Here is a 21022-nt window from a genome sequence, read left to right on the forward strand (position 1 = left end):
AGGGGAAACGGGAATAGTGAGAGATCAAAAATAAACCTCTTAGGTCAAAGGGGGAAGGAGGTAAAAATACGGAGGGCTCCACGGCCCTCCGGCCTCTTTTTGGGCTGCAGGGGAGGTGGGAGGCGGCCGCGGGGCAGGGCGGAGGAGGTGCACTGTCCCGGCAGTAGCTGGCTACGGCGTGCAGAGCTCGGGGGAGAGGCCACCAGGGGCCGCCTCAGGGAGCCGCCTGCCCCGGTGCATACTGCCCGGAGCCCCGCGGCCGGGGCGCGCGGCGCCTCACCTATGGTGCTTTTCCTGAAGAGCACAGGACACGCGCTCCGGGCCGCCAACACCTGCCCGCGGCGCTCTCCGCGCCGCCCCGCGGTCCCCATGACCCCGCGCCGCCCGGACTCGTGCCGGCCGCCCCTGCAGCTGCTGCCGCTGCTGCTGCTCCTGCCACTGGTGCGCGCCGCCCCAGCCCCGCGCAGTCCCCGGGCGCCGGCCGCTGAGCTGGTGGTGCCCACGCTGCTGCCCGGCGGCGAGGCGAGGCTAGCGCTCCACCTGACAGCCTTCGGCAGGAACTTTGTGCTGCGCCTGGAGCCCGACGCCAGCTTCTTGGCGCCCAGCTTCCAGGTCCAGCACGTCGGGGCTTCTGGAGAGCCCGCCGGCGGTGAGGCGCGGCTGCGCCACTGCTTCTTCTCGGGCACTGTGGACGGCGAGCCCGGGTCGCTGGCGGCCGTGAGCCTGTGCGGCGGTCTGAGCGGATCCTTCCTGCTGGCGGGCGAAGAGTTCTCTATCCAGCCGCTCGGCGGGAGGCGCTCGCTCGGCCAGCTGCACCGCCTGCAGCGCTGGGGGCCTGGCTTTGAGCACCTCCGCGCCCGCACATGGGCCCCGAAGCAGGGCGTGGAGAGCGGAGCCGGACGGCAGCCGGGAAGAGAAGCCGAGGGGCAGGAGGAGGAGGAGGAGGCAGAAGAAGAGGAAGCAGCCGACTCCAGAGAGCTCTCAGAGCCCCTGGGGGTCACGAGTAGGATAAGGCGGTTTGTGTCCGAGGCTCGCTTCGTGGAGACATTGCTGGTGGCTGACGCGTCCATGGCTGCCTTCTATGGGGCTGACCTGCAGGTAGGACCCTGTCACCTTGCTTGGCACTCCCCGGATACCTTCTGAGCTCCTCCAGATTCTTCCCTTCCTCTCACGTCCATCACCCTTCCAAGTGCACCCCAAACAGATCCCCCATTGCGGCTTTCTGAGAGGCACCATGACACTTGATTACTTTCTGCCACCCAAGCTGCTTTGCCCCATCCCCAGTCCCAGCATGTAGAAGGTCCCAGCACACCCTCTCTGCTCATCTTCCCAACCCCAGAATCCCACATCCCCAAGCACTAACCCCAGTAGGATTAGAAAGCACCTGTCTGTCTCTCTTAATGTCTGTTCAGAACAGACATTAAAAAGAACTCTTTGGAAGAAGCACCAGCCTCACTCCTCTTTCCTTAGGCCTGTCTTGTCTCTGGATCCCAAAGGCTCCAAAGGAAAGCACAGGAGTGAAAGATATGGCTATTGCATTCCCCTCTGAGACTGGGCTGAAGTAGCCATAAGCAAAAGGCATTGTTTCCAGGGGCTTGAACCTGGCAGGGGGATGCTGAGCCTCCTGTGTGCCCAGCTGGTTCTGATCAAGGGACATGAGCTACTTTGCCAGCCTGGCCCACAGCCCTGGCAGACCTCAACTGTGCCAGCATCCAACACAAGAAGGGAGGGGAGCAGAACTTTTGCCTAGGGGCTCAGCCCTGAAAACTGATGCTTCAATGCAAAAGGGGAAAGAGGAAGGGGGTTTTAACTCTTGAAGTGACTGTTTCTGCAGCCCCAGCACTGTGCTTGCTCTGTTTATGCTGCTTTCAGCTCAGCCAGGGCTTGAAGCTGAGCTGGGGCAGGACAGCTGAATTCAGAGGAGACATTGAAGCCCAGATCTTTTCTAACCGAACTTAGGGAATGGATTCTGCAGGTAGTATCTGTCAGCCATGCCAGCCTCACCACGTCCCTCAAGGATGCAGGTAAAGTATTAGGGTTTCCCTCTTGTTAGCAGCAGACAACCTGAGATATGCCAGTGGTGAGACCGAGAGTTTTCTGGAGTAGGGAACCTGGCAGCCGCTGAGGCTGGAGCTACTTCGTCAGTGATGGCATCTTGGCTAGGGCCCCTGGTCTAGGCTTAGCCTTACTCATGCAGAGTAGTGCAGACAAGGCATGATCAACACTCATGTTTCTCACTCTATCCTTCCCATCGTGCAGTCACTAGGAGGTGTCCTCTTGCTAGAAAGGTACAGGAAACCCTGCTCTGGCTTCTCCCAGGGAGCAACAGCCTGGAGGCTTTAAGTTCACAATGAGGTTTTCTCTGCCACCATCAGCCTTCTGCTCCTTTCTCCAGCAAATACTTGGGAAGGTGGCAGGAGAGAAGTGAGGAGCAAGGGAGGACTTTCCCTATTAGGACCACAGGACCTGGGTTTCTGAAAACTTTGACAGAAAGGCCTAAAATGAATTTATGCGGACCAAAAGCTAATATATTCTGACTCCCCAGCACAGAGATCAGATTATGGACAAGCTGAGAACCACAGCCATTCCCACACACACCTGAGCACCCAGCCAAGAGCTTATCAAAACAAACATCAGCACCTCTCTCTAGGGAATCTACATCTAGGTCTTAAAACTCTCTCAGCTGGATCAGCTACTCCACACCCACCCTCATCTTGATTTTGTTATGCTCTGACACACCTCCACTTCTGATGTCATCATTTTGTGTAAGAGGACTGGACGAATGTGCCTTTTCCGTTTTGAAAATAAAGAGGAGTGAAGGGTTACCCCATAGGCCCTCATTCTGTTTGTCTCTTCCTTTTGCTTCAATCCCACCTCCTCCCAGCACTGTCTAGACCCTGGAGAGGCTCCAGGAAATCATGGCACCTATTACTGGAGTGTGCATTTCTATGTTGCCACCTCGTACATTTGCTCTTCCAGGTGCACTGCAAGGACAAAAGTGGGAACTAGCAAAGCGTCCCAGGGGACATCTCAGACCGGAAAGTGCTGTGGGGAATGTGGTCATCCAGGTCCCCTCTAGAAGTGGCTCGGGCTGCCACGTGAGCTCTGCGCAAAGGGTTTCTTTGTACCGCAAAGAACCCAGAAAGATTCTATCCCAGCCTAACTGGCTAGGTCCTGGGGCACCAACAGAGGAGGAGACTCCTGAAAAATGCCCTGCCTTTCCCTAAAGAAGCGTAAGGACATGCTATTCAAACATGTTGATGCTTGACCACCCCTACCTGGACTGAACTTGGGCGTCTGCCAACCTGACACAATTTTAAGAATTAATCTCCTGTGCTGGACCCCCCACCCTATTGCACAGGATTCTTCTCACAGTCTTCAGTCAGCAGCCTGCACTTGTGTGATAAATAGGGAGGTATAAATAGACAAAGGTGGGAACAAGCCATCTGACCTTTTCCTTGACCAGCTGTGCCTCCCCCTGTGATGACTGGAAACTAGACCTGCTCTTTTGACCGAGGAGATTGGACCAGAATCAGCAACTCAAAGAATTAGCCCTCTTCCCAGCTCTTCACCCAATACTCCCTTCACCCTCACCCTCCACCAGAATCAGTGACTCCTTCCCTTGCTCCCACTGCCATTAAACAGGAACTGACTCATAGTTGACTCTCGAGGGGGATTTCAGTCCATTATAGGGCTGATTAGATCACAGGGGAGTAGATTTTCCATCCTTATTTCCAGGAGCGAACTGATGAACTTGAACCAGCCACCTTTGAGTTGGCAGAACAACTGTCCTACTCACTAAACCACTAGAGCTCCTTCGTGCTAGTGAAATGCATTGCAGATGGTAGGCATGCCTGCCACTTGCTTACAAGGGCTCAGTGAAGAGGAAATGTGGAAGAACTTCCAGGCTCTCAAAGTTTCAGGAGATTAAAGAAGTAGTAGAGGCAAATGGAACCAAAGTTTTTACTTTAAAAGGAAGGTAAGACCAGTTGTCAATGAGTCTGTTCCAGCTCCTGTCAGCTTTCTATGTGTCAGAGTAGACTGTGCTCCTTGTCCTTTATATGGCTGTGGCCTTTGGGAAGCAGACCCCCAAAGTTCCTTCAGAAGTCTCCAAGGAGACTCAACCTTCCAACCTTTCAGTCAGTAGCAAGCACTTAGACACCTGTGCCACACAGGGGCATTCTGAGTAAGTAGAAGGGGCCTTACCATATCCTCAAGTTCATCCCACTGCCTTGAAGTAAAACGGTCCTCAAGGCAGCTTATCCTGACATTCTGGAGAGACTACCACAAGTGTCCCCTGAACTATGAGAGAGAACTTCTCTGGACAATTGAGTGTCATCAGATTTTTGTTTTGTAGGACGCTCCTCCCAGTATCTTACTATCCTTCATGTGGCTCTTTTGCTCATCACCCTGTGGGTTGTCACTTAGAATAGGGAAGCCGTGCTATCTTGTGCTCCACAGCATTGCCTCAAAGTTCCATCTGATCCCTGCCGCATTGAGTCATAGCCCATCCTTGAACCTCAGGTCTCCAGTACTTGTGCTGAACCTTCCTGGGCTCATGCTTAGCAGCTGGCATCTCTTCTCTTCACATCTCCTAAGACATTGTTTGGCCCAATTATCAGATTGTGAAACTAAGGCTCAAAGAGGAGACATCTTGTGAGGACAGTTAGAGGTTGCCTCAGAAGACATTCCAGAGGCTGACCTCTGACCCCTTTGACCCTCACCCTTTTGCAATGAGAGCCCAGAGACTCTTCTGTTTTGGATGCAATCTTCACTGTGCGTTGGCTGCAGCCAGCAACCATTCCTAAGCCCTCATTCTTAGTTGCATAATGATCTCTTTTTTTTCTTTCCCCCTTATAAATCCTACTCCAGGAGCAAATGCCAAGTTTCGACTTCGCTGATAAGATGTTTACATCAGCCTGGACATAGCTGGAATGTTTGACAGGCTAAGTAACCTGGCAGCCTATTTGTAAGGCTAGGAAAGCACTTGGCTCCTTGCCTGAAAGGTGAACAGACAAATCCCATTCATAAATACTGGGATTTGCCTGGAATGCCTGCACATGACCACACCCAATAGAAAGTCATTCTTTCCCTTTTCCTTTCTCGTTTCCACCTTCCAGACCACAGAAGAGAAGAAAGGATCACAAAGTGATGTTCTGGGGCCTAGAGGCAGGACAGGCAATGGGCAGCTCAGCTGGCCATACCCCTGGTGGAAGATCCTAACCAGTCTTGCCCCACTGTCTCCCCTTCTGTGCAGTAATCCAAGAAGGCCCACTTCAAGAGACCTGTGAGGCAAAGAATGAGCTCCAATCTGGCCCGTTTTCAAAATCTTGGGATCTAGCCTGAAAACCGTTGGCAGCCATGGAGCCAGGGCCTCACAGAGATGTAGGCTCCCTCAGCAGAAGGGTCTAGTTGAACAGGAAGCATGGCTTCATCACATTCCAGAAACCCAAATCAGTTGCCATCAAGTCAGTTCTGTCTCGTGGTAACCCATATGTGTCAGAGCAGAAGTGTATCCCAGGCTGGTTTTGGCAATAGGTTGGCCTTTTTGGCTTACCTCTGGGTGTGTTCGAACATCTAATCTTTAGGTTGGCAGCTTAGTGCTTAGCTATTTGCACCACCCAGGGGCTCTCTGGATGTCTAACTAAGCCTGTGTATTCTTTTAAGCCACAAGCAAAATAACTAAACCCTAGAGCTGTAAAGGCATAAGCCAGTAGGACACACACTGGAAAAAGTAACAGAAAGACCATAGTCTCTACAAAGTGAACACCCTGGGCTGGCATTCTTGCTCCATGCCCAGGTGACTACAGGCACATTAGGTCACTTGGGTGAACCTCCACTTTTTCATTCATATGATGAGGACAGCACTGACTTGACCATGATGGGGAGTGACAGGTAGTGACTGGAACAGAGCGAGGGTGCTGGGGAGCTTGGATAGCAGGGAACATTAGAACAGAGCTTGCAAAGGTAACAATTCTCACTCTCTCCCTTCCTGAAGAGTAGCAGTGATCTCAGCAGACATCAGAAGAATTCTCAGCTTGATTCTAAGAGGGGAATTCTATCAACCTTGAATATTGAGATAATTGCTCCTAGGCTGAGAGAGAGGAGAAGCTGGAGCCTGTTGGAAGGGAGACAATTGGTGTCTTAAGTCAAGGCATCGAATGAAGTGTTTCCCAAATGCAGTCTAGAGCGTCAAGGCTTGTCTTCACCATCTGCGATTTAGAGGTAAAATAGCTTCCTGTTGTTGGTGGCTGCCGGATGGGTTTGATGATCTCCAGCTTTGGAGCCAGGTGGTCAGAGTTCATATTCTGACTCTGCACTACACCTGTGTGTGATCTCTGGTCACTACCGAGAGTCAGCTTCCTCATGTGTATCACAAAGGGAGATAATGCTGAGGGCAGGAGACATGGGTGAGGCCCACAGGAGGTGTCACGTGAACTGCACAAAGCACAGCACCTGCCAAATGTGTGGCAGCAGAGGGTGGGCAAGGGTGGTGAGTCTCACCTTCTCTCCTGCCTATCCCACCTCATTAAACAGAACCACATCCTGACGCTGATGTCTGTGGCGGCCCAGATCTACAAGCACCCCAGCATCAGGAACGCCATCAACCTGATGGTGGTGAAAGTGCTCATTGTGGAAGATGAGAAGTGGGGCCCAGAAGTGACCGACAATGGTGGGCTCACCTTGCGTAACTTCTGCAGCTGGCAGCGGCGTTTCAACCAGCCTAGCGACCGTCATCCAGAGCACTACGACACCGCCATCCTGCTCACCAGACAGGTCCGTGGGCGGAGCCCTGGGGAGGAAGGGCGATGCACGGGAGGATCAAAGGAGGGACTGCTGGCCCCTCCCTTGTATGGGAAGTGTCTGCCCACTGGCCCCAGATGGACACCAGAAGCCTCACAGAGACATGAGGAGGAGGAGGTCATGAGGACAGGGATCAGAGTGTGAGGTATTTGCAAGGGAAGGAGAAGAATCTTACAAGGAATCCTTGCCAAAAGTTTGTGACCAGCTGTCTTCTGAGGTCATACATAGCAAGAGGAAATGGGCTGTCACTGCCAAATGAAAGGTTTGGAGATGAAATTCAACAAGGTGTTCCCTCTTGAGTGGCTGTTAAACACAGGAGTAGTAAGCATTGGGGTCTCCTCAAGATTTCCTCAAAATCAGGACAACTGCTAATCTAGTGGCATGATTTAAATGGGCAGTTTCCCAAAAGGAAGAGAATGTCTTAATGAGTCTCGGGTGCTATTCACTCCCCCAATTCTCACAACCATCACCTGAGGTAGATAGTGTTGTCCTCCCCATTTTACTACCAGGGAAACTGAGGTACAGAGATACCTTGCCACTAAGTGGCAGCACCCTCCTGCAAGCCCAGACTGAATTCTTAGCCACCTGTGGTCTTATCCTGTGTCCAAGAACTTTGGAAGCCCTTCAAGTCCTACGGGATGGCCAATATCTAAAAATATCAGAGAACTCTTCATACGAGTGGCCTCCGAAAAGGCTCTTCAACTCAAGAGCCAAACAGGAAGATATTCTGTCCTTTGTTGCTCAGAAATCCTTCTTCACAGCCTTTGTGTTTTTTGAGATTTTTCACTTTTTGTAGCAAAAAATCACTTCATGGCTCAATCTCCCAATCAGAAGAGCAAGAACCAGAGTAAGTTGGTCAAAGACCATAATCAAGACGCAAGTGTTCTTGCAGTGCTGGGCCTCTGGATGCTGAATCCTATTGCTGCTTCTCTTTCCTTCAAAAAGTGCAACTACCAAACATTTAAATATGAGATTCCGCCTTACAGATCCTGCCACTCCCTCCCCTCCCCAGTCACTGACTGCCCCCCACTCTCTCCCCTCTCCACCAAGCAGAACTTCTGTGGGAAGGAGGGCATGTGTGACACACTGGGTGTGGCTGACATTGGCACAATCTGCGACCCCAACAAGAGCTGCTCTGTGATTGAGGACGAGGGACTCCAGGCAGCCTACACGCTGGCCCATGAGCTAGGTAAGACTGCCAAGCAATCTTCCTTCCTTTGTCGTGTCAAAGGCCGGTGTCTCTTCTAAGTCGGGTTCCCCAACTTCCCAGGAACCCTTGTCCCTCACTGGTAGCCACTGTCCCCTCCGAACTTTGACAGAGTGCCTGCACCCACTCCCACAAACCTGCTCCTCCAGCCTCGTCTTTTGGCATCTGACCTGGACTATCTAGAAGGGTTTTAGTCACAAAGCTGGTAGAACCTGTCCAAGAAGGTTGTCCAAACAAGGTTCCTTTGGACAAAACTTTAATGGGTAGAAAGATGTTTTTTGGTACAGAGGAGAGAGAGAACATTCCAGTTGTATTGTGATGACTCCAAAGTGGTGAGGGATACATGGACAGTGGATCACAAGGGGGCGGGGAAGGTAGAGCCAGTGCTTGACGTTGCACTAGAGGAGGAGATGTAACTCCATTCCTGTTCTGAGCTTACAGCCAAATTAGCAAGATACTGTTCTGGACCCTCCTGTAAGTTCACTTGGAAAATGACAGAATATGAAGCAAATGCTTGGGGTAAAGTGGTGCTGCTGTATGCAGGCCAGGCAGTAAATACAACAGGAAAAGCACTGGAAAGAGAGTGCCGCCTAAGAGCAAATCGTAGAATTGAGTGTGAATTTAGAAAAAACTGGGACAGAAAAAAGTGAATGTCAGTGTTCCTCAGTAATCGGAGAGAACTTCCTGGGAGCAGAAAGTCTGTGAGACCAGTGAGGGAGTGAGGGCCCCCTTCCCTGTGAGGACTGAGTGACTGGTTTGGCACTTCAGGGTCAGTACTCTGGCTGGCTGTCTCCTGGAGGTTCTGGATGGTGCAGACATTAATACACTCAGGTGCTAACAGAAAGGTTGCCAGTTCATGTCCACCCAGAAATATCTCAAAAGAAAATTCTAGTGATCAACTTGTGGAAAATGAGTCACTGAAAATGCTGTGGAGCACAGTTCTACACAGAAACACCGGGGTCATCTTCAGTGGGGGCTGGCTCATCCACAGCTGGGTATTGATTTGGCCAGGCCCTGCCAATAGGTCACACTGGAGAGGAATGGAGAAGAACTGAGTTTCTCTTTTCCCTAGGGCACGTGCTCAGCATGCCCCATGATGACTCCAAGCCCTGTGAGCGCCTCTTTGGGCCCATGGACAAGCACCACATGATGGCACCACTCTTCGTCTACCTCAACAAGACCTTGCCCTGGTCCCCATGCAGCGCGATGTACATCACAGAGTTCCTGGACGGTGGCCATGGTAGACACCCCCAGACTTCCCTCCACTTCGCTGTCAGCTGCTGAGCTCTGGTGCTGGTTGGCACCTCTGCTTACTCAGAAAGTATTTTCCAGAAGCATTATTATCACAAACACCTTAGACACTTAGGGTTAGAGGAGAATTCATAGATGGGCCCCACTCTCCCACCTCTGCTGCGGCATTCTAATCACACACACCCCCACTCCCTCAAGCCTGCTCCTCCAGCCTCGTCTTTTGGCATCTGACCTGGACTGTCTAGAAGGGTTTTAGTCACAAAGCTGGTAGAACCTTCCTAAAAAGGTTGTCCGAACAAGGTGCCTTTGGACAGACCTTTAATGGGTAGAAAGATGGTTTTTGGTACAGGAGAACATTCCAGTTGTATTGTGATGAGTCCAAAGTGGTGAGGGATCCATGGACAGTGGATCACAAGGGGAAGGGGGAGGGGAAGGGGTTTGCCTATGTAAAGTGAAATAGTGATTCTTCCCATTGAAGGGGCCAAATACATACACCTGAGGAAACGTATGAGGTTGGCCAGTCTTCAGCACTTTGTCTTGCACAGCAGGATGTGTGAAAGCAGAAGCTCATTCCCAATCCTAGGGTGAGCTTGATTAATGTAGAGGGCCTGAGTGGTGCAACAGTGAAGTGCTCAGCTACTTACTGGAAGGTTGACAGTTGACAGCCACTCAGTTCCCTTGAGTGGCCCTGAAAACTCTGTTGGAGCAGTTTCTACTCTACCTTCATGCTTGAGGTTGCCTTGAGTTCCAGTAACCTTGAGGGCAGCCAATTTGGTCTGAGGTTCTCAAGTGAGCCTCCATTCACTGCATTCCCTGATGCTCAACAATTTGACTGGTCAGGGAAATTCGCAGCATGTGAGAAGAAAGCCAATAATAAAAGAACTACTGTTGATAATAAAACACCAGTGCTTTGTAGGTGACTGAATGTGGTCGGGTTTTAGATTGAGATTAAGAGGACTGCCTTGTCTCTGCCTTCTGTCCCATTGATAGGAATCCCAGGATGGTATGGGAGCTCCAAGAAAAGGCCGGTCCTGTGCTCATTCCCATCTTCTACTTCCTCCATCTCTTAGGAGACTGCCTCTTAGATGCCCCAACCTCAGCTCTGCCGCTCCCAACAGACCTCCCAGGCCTCAGGACCCTCTACACTCTGGATGAACAGTGCAAGCAGATCTTTGGGCTGGGCTTCCGCCACTGCCCCAACACCTCTGTGCAGGATATCTGTGCCCAGCTCTGGTGCCAAGGAGAGAGTGCTGAGCCTCTGTGCCACACCAAGAATGGCAGCCTGCCCTGGGCAGATGGGACACCCTGTGGGCCTGGGCACCGATGCCGGGATGGTGGCTGTCTGCCTGAGGAGGAAGCGGAAAGGCCTGAGGTGAGGCACAGCTGAAGCGAAACGATGTTTTCAAGAGGGTGTAACACTTTTGAGTTGGGTACTAAGACTTTAGGCCTTGCTGCAAATTATGATTCCAAGATTATCATTTGTTTTAACAAATGAACCAAGCTTATTTGTCCAAAAGATTTAAATATCTGCTCCAGACATTTTGGGAATTCCACCTTTGAAAATGCTAAGGCTAGCTTTAATGTTCAGTGATAAAGTGTGGAGAACTCTAGTACCAAGAATAGACCACAGGTCTCAGTAAGTGGAAGCTCTAATTAATTTTATAGTAAGAGAGTGAAGCAGAAAAGCTGAGTGGGACTATCCATATCCTGCCCATTTGGGAGCTGGTAACATGGGGGGAGTGAGAGGAAATGTGGGGGTTTGTACTCAAGTTGGAGGAAGGAAGAAGGAATTCAAGTTGCCCCTGACCAGGAAGAGAAACTTGGCCCAGTAGAGTTAACTTCCGCGAAAAGCCACTGAAAGGTCCTAAATGCTTTGCATCTCTGCCCAGCTCCCAATATGCCTCCATGAGGCTGAGGAAATGTCTATGCCCACATCATTGAGCCATCACAATAAAACAGCACCCTGCTCATGTCCTATGTCTCAGCCCAGCATGAAGGTCAGAGGTCTGCCCTCAAAAACATGTCCTCTTAGCTGAATCCCATGTGCCTGCATGAGCAAGGCCTACACCCTTACTCATCTAGCCCCCTTCTCTGAGCCTGAGCGAGGGTCAGGTCACACTCAGCCCCTGCCTGCCTGTCTCCACCAGACTCTGGGATCAATGCTTATGCCAAACATCTCTTTACAACTTTAGCAGCAAAGCCGTTCCACCTCGAGAGGAGGCTGGCATGGAAAAATGTGTGCCAACCATTGTAAAGGAAAGAAGGCAGATTATGAAATCACGTATCTGTGATAAAACACCATTTTTATTTAGAAACAGCTTCATATAGTCATAGAAAAAGTATAACAGGCTAGTGATAGGAAGCATGCCAGCAGTTTTATCTGGGCAGGTATTTTCAAAGTGTTATTTAGTTTTATTGATTTTTTTAATGTTTTTTTTACTTTTCATACAAGGAAGTCTCACTTATTTTTATGATGGTAAAAAGATATATATCAAAATACTGTTATTGTGGTGAAAAGATATGTGACAAACTATTTGCCAACTCAACATTTTTTTCACATGTGCAATTTAGCGATTATATTTACTATTCACTTTACTACATTCAGCATGTTGGGAAAAATTGTTGTTGTTGTTGTTATGTGCCATCGAGTCGCCTGCGACTCATAGCGACCCTATGTACAACAGCCCTAAACTCCGCTCTGTCCTGTGCCAATCGCACTGTCTCTGACACTCCCATCCCAATTATCCCAGTCACTGCATCAATACACCTCATAGAGGGCCTTCCTCTCCTGCACTGTCCCTCCACCCTCCTAAGCATGATGTCCCTCTCCAAGGACAGGTCTCTCCTCACAACATGCCCAAAGTAAGTTAGACGGAGCCTCAGAATCCTTGCCTCCAAGGAGCCACCCGGTTTAACCCTTTCCAGGACAAATCTGTTTGTTTTCCTAGCAGTCCATGGTATTCTCAATACTCTTCTCCAGCACCACAGCTCAAAGGCATCAATTCTCCTTCTATCCTCCTTGGTCATTGTCCAACTCTCTGATGCATAACAAGTGATTGCAAAAATACCTTTATAATTTTTAACAAATAATTTTCACTTTAAAACAAAAAAACAACAGTTCTAGCAAGGGCAGAGCTCAGTTCTTACAATTTACCTGTAGAACTGGAAGCAGCTTTTTATTTCCCCAGCATTATCTGAGTATTGTACCTGCAGATGGCAAACACATGACAAAACTTCTCTTTCGGAGATTATGCCTTCAGAACAGGGTTTCTTGGCTTCAGTATTGTTGACATTTTGGGAGTAGAAAGTCTTATTGTGGGGAATGTAGTGTACATTGGAGGTTGTTTAGCAGAGTCACTGTCTCCTACCCACTAGATGAAGCTGTAAACCCTCTCCCCAGTTGTAACAAGCAAAATGTCCCAGCCATGGCTAAATACCCCTCATGGGACAAGAGCTGCTCTAATTGGAACTTGAACATTAGCTCCAATCTTACTCCTAGAAAAAGAGTTTCATGCATACACTCACTCGACCAACGTCATATTGAACACCTTAGTAAGGAAAAGGGGCTCTGGTGGCCTAGTGGTAAGAAGCTGCCCTAACCGAAGGGCACACAGTTCAAATCCACCAGCTGCTCTGTGAGACAGATTGGTGATCTCCTCCCATGTGATTAATTGCCTCTGGAAAGCTGCTGGAGGGTCAGCTATGAGTCAGTTCTGACATGATAACAAACAACAAGTGAGGACAAAGGGTGCTCTATCACCCAAGAGTCAGTGGTGACCAAATCCTGCATAATCTCACTGTTGCAAAGCCAAGAAGTTCACGCAGTCAGTGAACAAATGACCAGGCTGTCAACAGGCCTCCATTCACCAAGGTTAGAATAACCACAGGGCCCCCTGACTGGACAGACAGCCAACAGCCACCTCCCCTCACTGCAGTGTTGTGTGTTGTAGGCTGTGGTGGACGGTGCCTGGGCCCCGTGGGGACCCTGGGGAGAATGTTCCCGCACCTGTGGAGGAGGAGTTCAGTTTTCATACCGAGAGTGCAAAGACCCTGAGCCACAAAACGGAGGAAGCTACTGCCTGGGCCGGAGAGCTAAATACCAGTCCTGCCACACTGAAGAATGCCCGCCTGATGGTAATGCCACTCTTGGCGATGCTTGCCAAAGCAGTCGCTGTTATGAATCCCACAGGCGGTGGAGGGTGGGTCTTCTGAGGTGCAGAACTTTCTACATGTGAACCATTCATAAATGGGTACTGCAAGGCACCAAGGAGGAGGCATCCTGTAGGGACCTAGCCAGCTCGCACCTCATGAAAGAGCCTGGCAAAGTCAAGGAGAGAAAGTGTTCTTTTCTCCCAAAAGTGGGGACAGAAGACACCACTCCCAGAGGCATTGGAGAGGGGCTTCACAGAAGGGTTGGCATCTGGAAGAGTAATCTGCCCAGAGTCATCTGGATCCCCGTCTATGTGTAGAATTGGAAGCATTTTCCAAAGCAAGTCCAGAGCCAAACCCCCAGCATTGTTCCAGCCAACCCTCAGCTCAGGGCAGTGGGAAGATCTCTGAATCTAATTTCTGTGCACATTCCTTCTGAGAAAAGTTGTCCATCTTCTCTTGGGGCCATGGTAGTTATCCTACTGAACCCTACTGCCAGGAGGCAGCCCTCTCTTTACACTCCCTAGAATATTCCTACCCAGGTTCCTGCTTCAAAGCACACACACACTGAGAAGCAGGAAAAACAGCAGCACAGGTCTTAAAGGGGCTCTTATTAAGTATTCCCCAACCCTGTCCCCAACTACGCATAGTGACTGTAACAAGGGGCTTGAACGCATCAGAGATGGTGAGGATGGTGCAGAGTAGTGTAAGGTTCAGAGCTGTTCATATGGTCATTATGAGTCACAATTGATTCAGCAGTGCCTAACAACAACAATAGCCCTTCCAGCTCCCCTTTGTGCAGCTCCAGAAAGTACTGACAGGCATTAAAAGACAAGCAGAAGTTGGAGAGAGATTCATTCAAGTACAGAGATGCGTTGCACTGGGTTGGTATCAGCAATCAATAGGCTTTGCAGTATTCCAAGACAAGAAGGCTCAGCAGTAGCATGAGGCTCTGGAAACTGCCCTGGGATTGTGAGAGGTTCCTGGCATCCAGTAAGAAGAATGCTTGGTCCTCTGAGGAAGAGGGGATAGTGGGAATGAATACAAAGTGGCATAGTTTCAGATGTGTAAGGTTCAACCATTTCAATCAGCAAGCGTTTTATAATGTGCATGTAAACTTGTGGTGTTGCTGTTGTGGTTGGTTATTGTGTGCCACTGAGTCAGCACTGACTCATAGGTGACCCTCTAGCAGCTTTTTAGAGGCCGCAAATCATATTGGAGGAGATTGCCCATCTTTCTCCTAAGGAGCAGCTGGTGGATTTGAACCACCTGCCTTTGAATTGGTAGTGCAGCTCCTTAACGACTAGACCACCATAACTCCCTAGACTTACAATAGGTATTATAAATGATAGAAAAGGTATACAAAGCATGGTCTCTCTTCTCAAGGAATTTGCAATCTAATTGGGGACACACACCCCTCTATACAAAAATTAAGGCTTAACTATACCACAAAAAAACAAAACAAAATAAACAAAAAATCCCACCCTACTTCTGTCAAATTGATTACAGCTCATGTAATGCAGAATAGAACTTCTCAGTGGGGTTTCCAAGAGTGTAAACTGTTACAGAAACAGGTTACCTCTACTTTCCACTATGGAGCAGCTAGTAGATTCAAACTGCCAACCTTTCTGCTAGCAACTGAGCATTTTCTGCAACATTGACCCTGTGTTTGTAAGACACTAAGAAGAAGGGGAAAAAACCATCAGGCTGTTTAGAAGCTTCAAGAGAGACTGAGAATTAAGCAAGGTATAGGAGAATGTGAGGGTTGAGAAGCATGCAGGGGGCATTCAGGATCAGAGGAAAGGTTTAGGAGGGATCATTAGTTCAGAGTCCTTGGGTGGTGCAAAGAGTGAACTTGTGTGGCTATTAATCAAAAGATTGCTTATTGGAGTCCACTCAGAGGTAGCTTGAAAGACAGGTCTGGCTGTCTGAGAAATCTGCTATTGCCAACTCTATAGGGCACGCTTCTACTCTGGCACAACGGGGTCGGCATGAGTGGGGCCACCTGAATGGAAACGTTCTTTTTTAATGGTGAGTTCAGGTGGAGAAAAGCAGAATGTAGCAGCATTTCAAGGCTGGACAGTAAAGGCTCTTGAAAGCTAGAGAGAGAGTTTGGAGCTTCTCTGTCCTAGACATCCATTATGTCTCAGGGTGAGCCTTGCAAACATAGAGGCATCTCAGATGTCCTCAATCAGAATCTCCAGCCATCGGTATTCTGAAAAACCTCCTCTGGCCATTCAAAGTCATAGCTGAGGTTAAGAACTTCTGTAGTAAAGACCATACTTATTTTATTAACACAGTGTGTATGAATTTTGTACACAAACCAATATAAAATAAAGATTCTTAAGAGAGCATGCTTGTTACAGAATTATGAACACAAACCCAAGCCTTATTTTCAACCTGACTATTCTCAAGCATATTGCAGAAAATTAAAGTGGAGGCAAACTGCATGGAACAGGCTGGGCACTGAGTTCGTTCTGTGGGAGGCCACAGGGTGTCCTGTTGACTCAGCGGTGAGAGAGAGCTGCAGACATCTTACTTTCTCTACCATCCTCAACACACAGAGGCCTTAACAGTAGACTGTAACTAGTGGATTTCGTGGATTGCCATTAAGTGCTGTTGTCTGGACTCCCACTCAGAGCAACTCCATGTGCCAGAGTGGAGCAGCGTCATCGGCTGTGTTGGCTATAATCTTTACAAAAGACACTTAACAGGTCTTTGTCCCATGGAACTTCTGGGTGGGCTCAAACTGCTGATTTTTGGTTAGAAAGTAAGGATTGAACCCTTTTGCCACATGTTGTTAGGTAGTGTTGAGTCCTCCCTGCTCACTGCTTTAATCTGTCTTGTTGAGGGGTCTTGCTCTTTTTGCTAACCCTGTACTCTCCCAAGCATGATGTCCTTCTCTTGGACTGGCCAAAGTGTGTGAAATCAAGTGTCCCCTTCCCTGCTTGTAAGGATCATTATAGCTGCACTTCATGTGAGAAGACAGCTTTGTTTCATTTTTGGCCTATCTCCTTGCCACTTAGAGACATTTAAATATTTTGGAAGATAACAAGGGTTCCAGTCTTGGGCTGAAAGGTAGGATCACCACCACCTCCAAGTGAAAATGAAGCCAGATAGAGAAGAAATCATATGGAGTTCCTCAGTGTAAAAAAAAATTGCCACTGAATCAACTCCAATTCATGACCCCTCGTGTCAAAGTAGAACTGTACTCCATAAGATTTTCAGTAGCTGACTTTTTGAAAGTAGCTCACTGGGCTTTTTTCCCCACTAAGGCACTTCTGAAGGGTCTCAAGCCTCTGACCTTCTTGGCAGTTGTTGTTGTTGATTGTCTTCAAGTTGAGCACGACTCAGAGCAACCCTATGAACAAAAGGCCTGAAGCCCCTCTACAAACTATCCACATTGTCAAACTTCACAGTTTCTGGAGGCACGTTATTTAGGCTGTGGATGCTACTTCTGCTTCCAAACCTGTCATAGTATGTTATTATGTACCTCTTGGCAGTAGTCAAACACATGAACCATTTGCATCAGCCAGGGCCTCCAGTTCTCTAATAGTACCAGAGTTATAGGAAGTGGGGTACATGGGCGAAATCAGAGCTAAAGTTGCAGACTTGAGGATCTCTGGCCACATGCACAGTCAGGATGGGTGATGCTGGGCAGGGCCCCAAAATATTTGCCAATGGCTCATGCTGGATCTTGCATATGGAATTGCTCCAAATCCTTACACCATTATAGAATGTATATGACTTCCCCCAAATTTCCAGAAAGCCCATCAATAAAGCTGGATGTCTCCCTTTCTTGTCCCTAGAAGACTCAAACCCATATAGATCTAGGTCAGGGCATGTCTAGGGAAAGTGGGTGTAGAAAGGCACCCCTGCCGCCTGGCCCCAGGTTTTCTGTACCAACCACTCTACTTACGATGGTATTGTGTCTGTCTTGTCTGACTCTCCTTAGGGAAAAGCTTCAGGGAGCAGCAGTGTGAGAAGTACAACACTTACAATTATACTGACGTGGAGGGGAATCTCCTACAGTGGGTCCCCAAGTATGCAGGGGTGTCACCCCGAGACCGCTGCAAGCTGTTCTGCCGAGCCCGAGGAAGGATTGAGTTCAAAGTGTTCGAGGCCAAAGTAAGACTCCTCCGTGGAACTCAGATACAGAGGAAGGGAGAGGGGTGTCCTGCCCCTAGCCTCTGGGGGCTGCTTCTAACTCACCTACACCATTTCTGATCTTCCTTAACCCACTTCAGGTCATCGATGGCACTCTCTGTGGGCCAGAAACACTGGCCATCTGTGTCCGTGGCCAGTGTGTGAAGGCTGGCTGTGACCACGTGGTGGACTCGCCCAGGAAGCTGGACAAGTGTGGGGTGTGTGGGGGCAAAGGCAATTCATGCAGGAAGGTCTCTGGTTCACTCAACCCATCCAAGTGAGTTCCCTAGAAGTTTCATTCCTAGAGTGAAGATTTTATAATGGCTAAGAACACTTGCTTTGGAATCAGATAAGCCTGAATTATAGCTGCCACATACTAGCTATACACTTGAAACCTGCTAAGCTTCAGCTTCTTTAGCAAATATCAGTACACAATCAGCACACATCTCTATTTCAGAGTCATCATAATAAGCATTTCATGCCGTGGAACATGTCCAGCATCTGGCATGGAAAGGGCTTACCACAGAAAGTGTTCTTTTCATGAATGCTGAAGGCCACAGGGGTAGGAATGTGTTGTCTGAATCACAGCAATGAGCTCTCTGTGCCTGCTGCCCTTTGTGCTGAAAGCAGCTCTTCCCAGGCTTTTTTGGGAAGGACATCTCACACTACACCTGGCAGGCCCTATCCTTTCTGTAGAGTATCTTCAGAGAAGGGGAACAGTGAAAGGGCCTCAGAGCTTCAGTGAATCCCAGAACTCCACACACTGTACTCACATCATCTTCCCTCATGCTCATGTGTTGTTGTTTTACACCGTCCAGTCAACTGCCACTCCTAGCAACCCGATGAACAACAGATCCAAACCTTGCCTGAACCTGCACCATCCTCACCACCCCCATCATGTTCCAGCCCACTGTTACAATCAGTATGTCAATCCCTCTTGTTGGAAGTCTTCTCTTTTTCTGATCCTCCACCTTTGCCAGCATGATATATTTTTCCAAGGACTGGCCCCTCCTGACAATACGGCTAAATATGTGAGATGAAGTTTCACCATCCGATCTGTGAGGAATACCCTGGTTACACTTCCTCCAAGACAGACTTTTTTCAGCTTTATTTTCTGGTACAGGAGGAGATTGCTCCTCCTTCTCCAGCCGGGCATCTGGTGGATTTGAACCCCACACCGAGATTGCAGCACAGCTTTTTGCCACTAGGCCACCAGAGGTCCCTTTTGTTTGAGCTTCTGACAGTCCATGGGATACCCAATGTTCTTCTTTGGCCTTCTTTTTTCAGTGTTTCATATGTATACAAAGCAACTGAAAATGCCATGGCTTGGATCAGGCACATCTTAGCCTTTAAACTAAAAAGAGTTCTAGAGCTGCCATGTGTCAGTGTAGGTTTGTGTCTTGCAATGATACTGAACAGGTTTCACCAGAGGTCTAGACTGAGACACACTAGGAAAAAAGTCTGGCAGCAAACTCCCAAGCTCAGCCAATGACAATCCTGTGGCCACTGTGGTCTGAACCTATGGTGCAGAGGGGCATCGTGAGTCAGGAGGTGACCTGGCAGCAGCTAACAGGTTTCTGGAAGGGGTGTGTGGATAGATTTTTTTCCCTATCGGTTTGAACTCTGTGGGTAGAGGTAGCTGCGCAGTACTTTTAGTAGTGCAAGGAAATGAATGTTCTTCAAGTCTCCTTTGCGTCACGAGCTAGCAGGTCTGCTTTACAGGTGCAAGCCTTGAAACCCCCCTGGGTTACTGTCAAGACCCAGAGCATTTGAAGCAGATTTACCAGATGAACTAAAAGACCTTGAAAATCTCACTGTACAAAACATTCCTTTCTGCATCAGCAGGTGATTTATTTAGAACTTTGAAACCAATTGCATAATTATTTGTTGGTTGTTTCTGCCCCAGACCATGAGCATGATAACTCCCTGAGTCACCATAATGGTCCAGGCTGTGAAACCTCTGGTGCTAAGGCCACTTTTCTGTTCCTACCACAGTTATGGCTATAATGACATCGTCACCATCCCAGCCGGTGCCACCAACATTGATGTGAAACAACGGAGCCTACCAGGGGTACAAAATGATGGCAACTACTTGGCATTAAAGACCTCCGATGGGCACTACTTGCTCAATGGAAATCTGGCCATCTCTGCCATGGAACAGGACATCTCAGTTAAAGGGACCATCCTTAAGTACAGTGGCTCCATTGCCACCCTGGAGCGAATACAGAGCTTCCGGCCCTTGCCTGAGCCTCTGATTGTCCAGTTGCTGACCATTCCTGGTGAGGTCTTTCCACCCAAAGTCAAGTATTCTTTCTTTGTTCCTAATGATGTGGACTTCAGCATGCCAAACAGCAAGGAGCGAGCCACCACCAACATCATCCAGCCCCTGCTCAATGCACAGTGGGTGCTGGGGGAGTGGTCTGAGTGCTCCAGGACCTGTGGAACTGGCTGGCAGTGGCGGCCTGTGGAGTGCTGGGACCCCACGGGCCAGGCCTCAACCACCTGCAACTTGGCTCTGAAACCTGAGGATGCCAAGCCTTGTGGAAGCCAGCCATGCTCCTTGTGAACCAGGGCACAGGGACCAGCATGCTATGGACTTGGGACACCAGGACACAAACAAGGGTCCCCACCTAGGTGATCCCACACACTGAGGTAATGTCCCTTCTTTGGGTACTGCACAAACTCATAAGGACAGGAGGCAAACATGATGGATTTTAAAGGGATTATATTTAAAAGTGATTGTACTTTGCTTGTGTTCATGTAGAGGGCATAGGTGAAAAGGGTTAAAAGTACAATTATTGACCCAAACAGAAGATTCTGGCTCAGTGAGTCAGCCTTTTTGCAAAAGACTAGCCAAGTTAAATAGGGGTGGGGGAGATGCTTTCTATTTGGATTCCCTGATAAATTATCTACCTCACAGGGGAAAATATTAATAAAAGGAGGAGTATGGGAAGGAGAGCCCTGTCGTGATTTCAAAGGGTGCCCCATTGCTGTGCCCCACACTGTCTTCTCAAAATGACAATGCCTGACTTCAGTATTAAAATCCACTGCCTATAGGACACCATGTGAGCATTAATAAGCTTCAATTTAGTAAGATAAGTATTGGGCTGCTGACTGAAAGCTTGGCAGTTGGAATCTACTAGCCGCTCCTCTGAGGAAACGTAAAGCAGTCTCATCCTGAAAAGATATGCAGCCTTAGAATCTTAGTGGAGGGTCACCTGGAGATGGAGCTGCTTCCATGGCCATAAGTCTTTCTGTAAAGGACTCCAGGGTGGCAAGGATGTAGAGCCAGACCTCAGGCACTAGCTGCAGGGATGCACTGGTATCTACTATTTATGCAAACGTGTCTCTGAATAACTGAAGTGTGGCGTTGTGCTAATGCCATGCTCTGGTCTGCTCCATAATCTCCTTGGGAAGGGCAGGAGATGCAGAGCCCAAGGATGAAGACTTAGCACACAGCTTGCC

General features: G+C 49.0%; 1 protein-coding gene across 1 annotated transcript; it reads left to right on the forward strand.

The window, feature by feature from the left end:
* The first annotated feature begins 369 nt into the window (after window positions 1-369).
* On the forward strand, window positions 370-20123 carry ADAMTS8 (ADAM metallopeptidase with thrombospondin type 1 motif, 8). Its single transcript, XM_006901741.1, has 9 exons — window positions 370-1098; window positions 6538-6777; window positions 7858-7993; window positions 9084-9251; window positions 10333-10634; window positions 13213-13396; window positions 17367-17539; window positions 17659-17834; window positions 19553-20123. The coding sequence occupies exons 1-9, from the start codon at window positions 370-372 to the stop codon at window positions 20121-20123; spliced, it is 2679 nt and encodes an 892-aa protein (XP_006901803.1).
* The last annotated feature ends 899 nt before the right edge of the window (window positions 20124-21022 follow it).

Source organism: Elephantulus edwardii, unplaced genomic scaffold (assembly GCF_000299155.1).
Source record: "Elephantulus edwardii isolate Elephantulus edwardi_28Jun2011 unplaced genomic scaffold, EleEdw1.0 scaffold00341, whole genome shotgun sequence".
NCBI lineage: Eukaryota > Metazoa > Chordata > Mammalia > Macroscelidea > Macroscelididae > Elephantulus > Elephantulus edwardii.

What these genes read in the sequence shown, in the direction of transcription:
- ADAMTS8 (XM_006901741.1), top strand. Translation starts at nt 370, where the DNA reads ATGACCCCGCGCCGCCCGGACTCGTGCCGGCCGCCCCTGCAGCTGCTG. An exon ending in GTTCCTGGACGGTGGCCATG is followed by an intron (nt 9,252 to 10,332) that starts GTAGACACCCCC and finishes TCCATCTCTTAG; the next exon opens with GAGACTGCCTCTTAGATGCC. An exon ending in AGGAAGCGGAAAGGCCTGAG is followed by an intron (nt 10,635 to 13,212) that starts GTGAGGCACAGC and finishes TGTGTGTTGTAG; the next exon opens with GCTGTGGTGGACGGTGCCTG.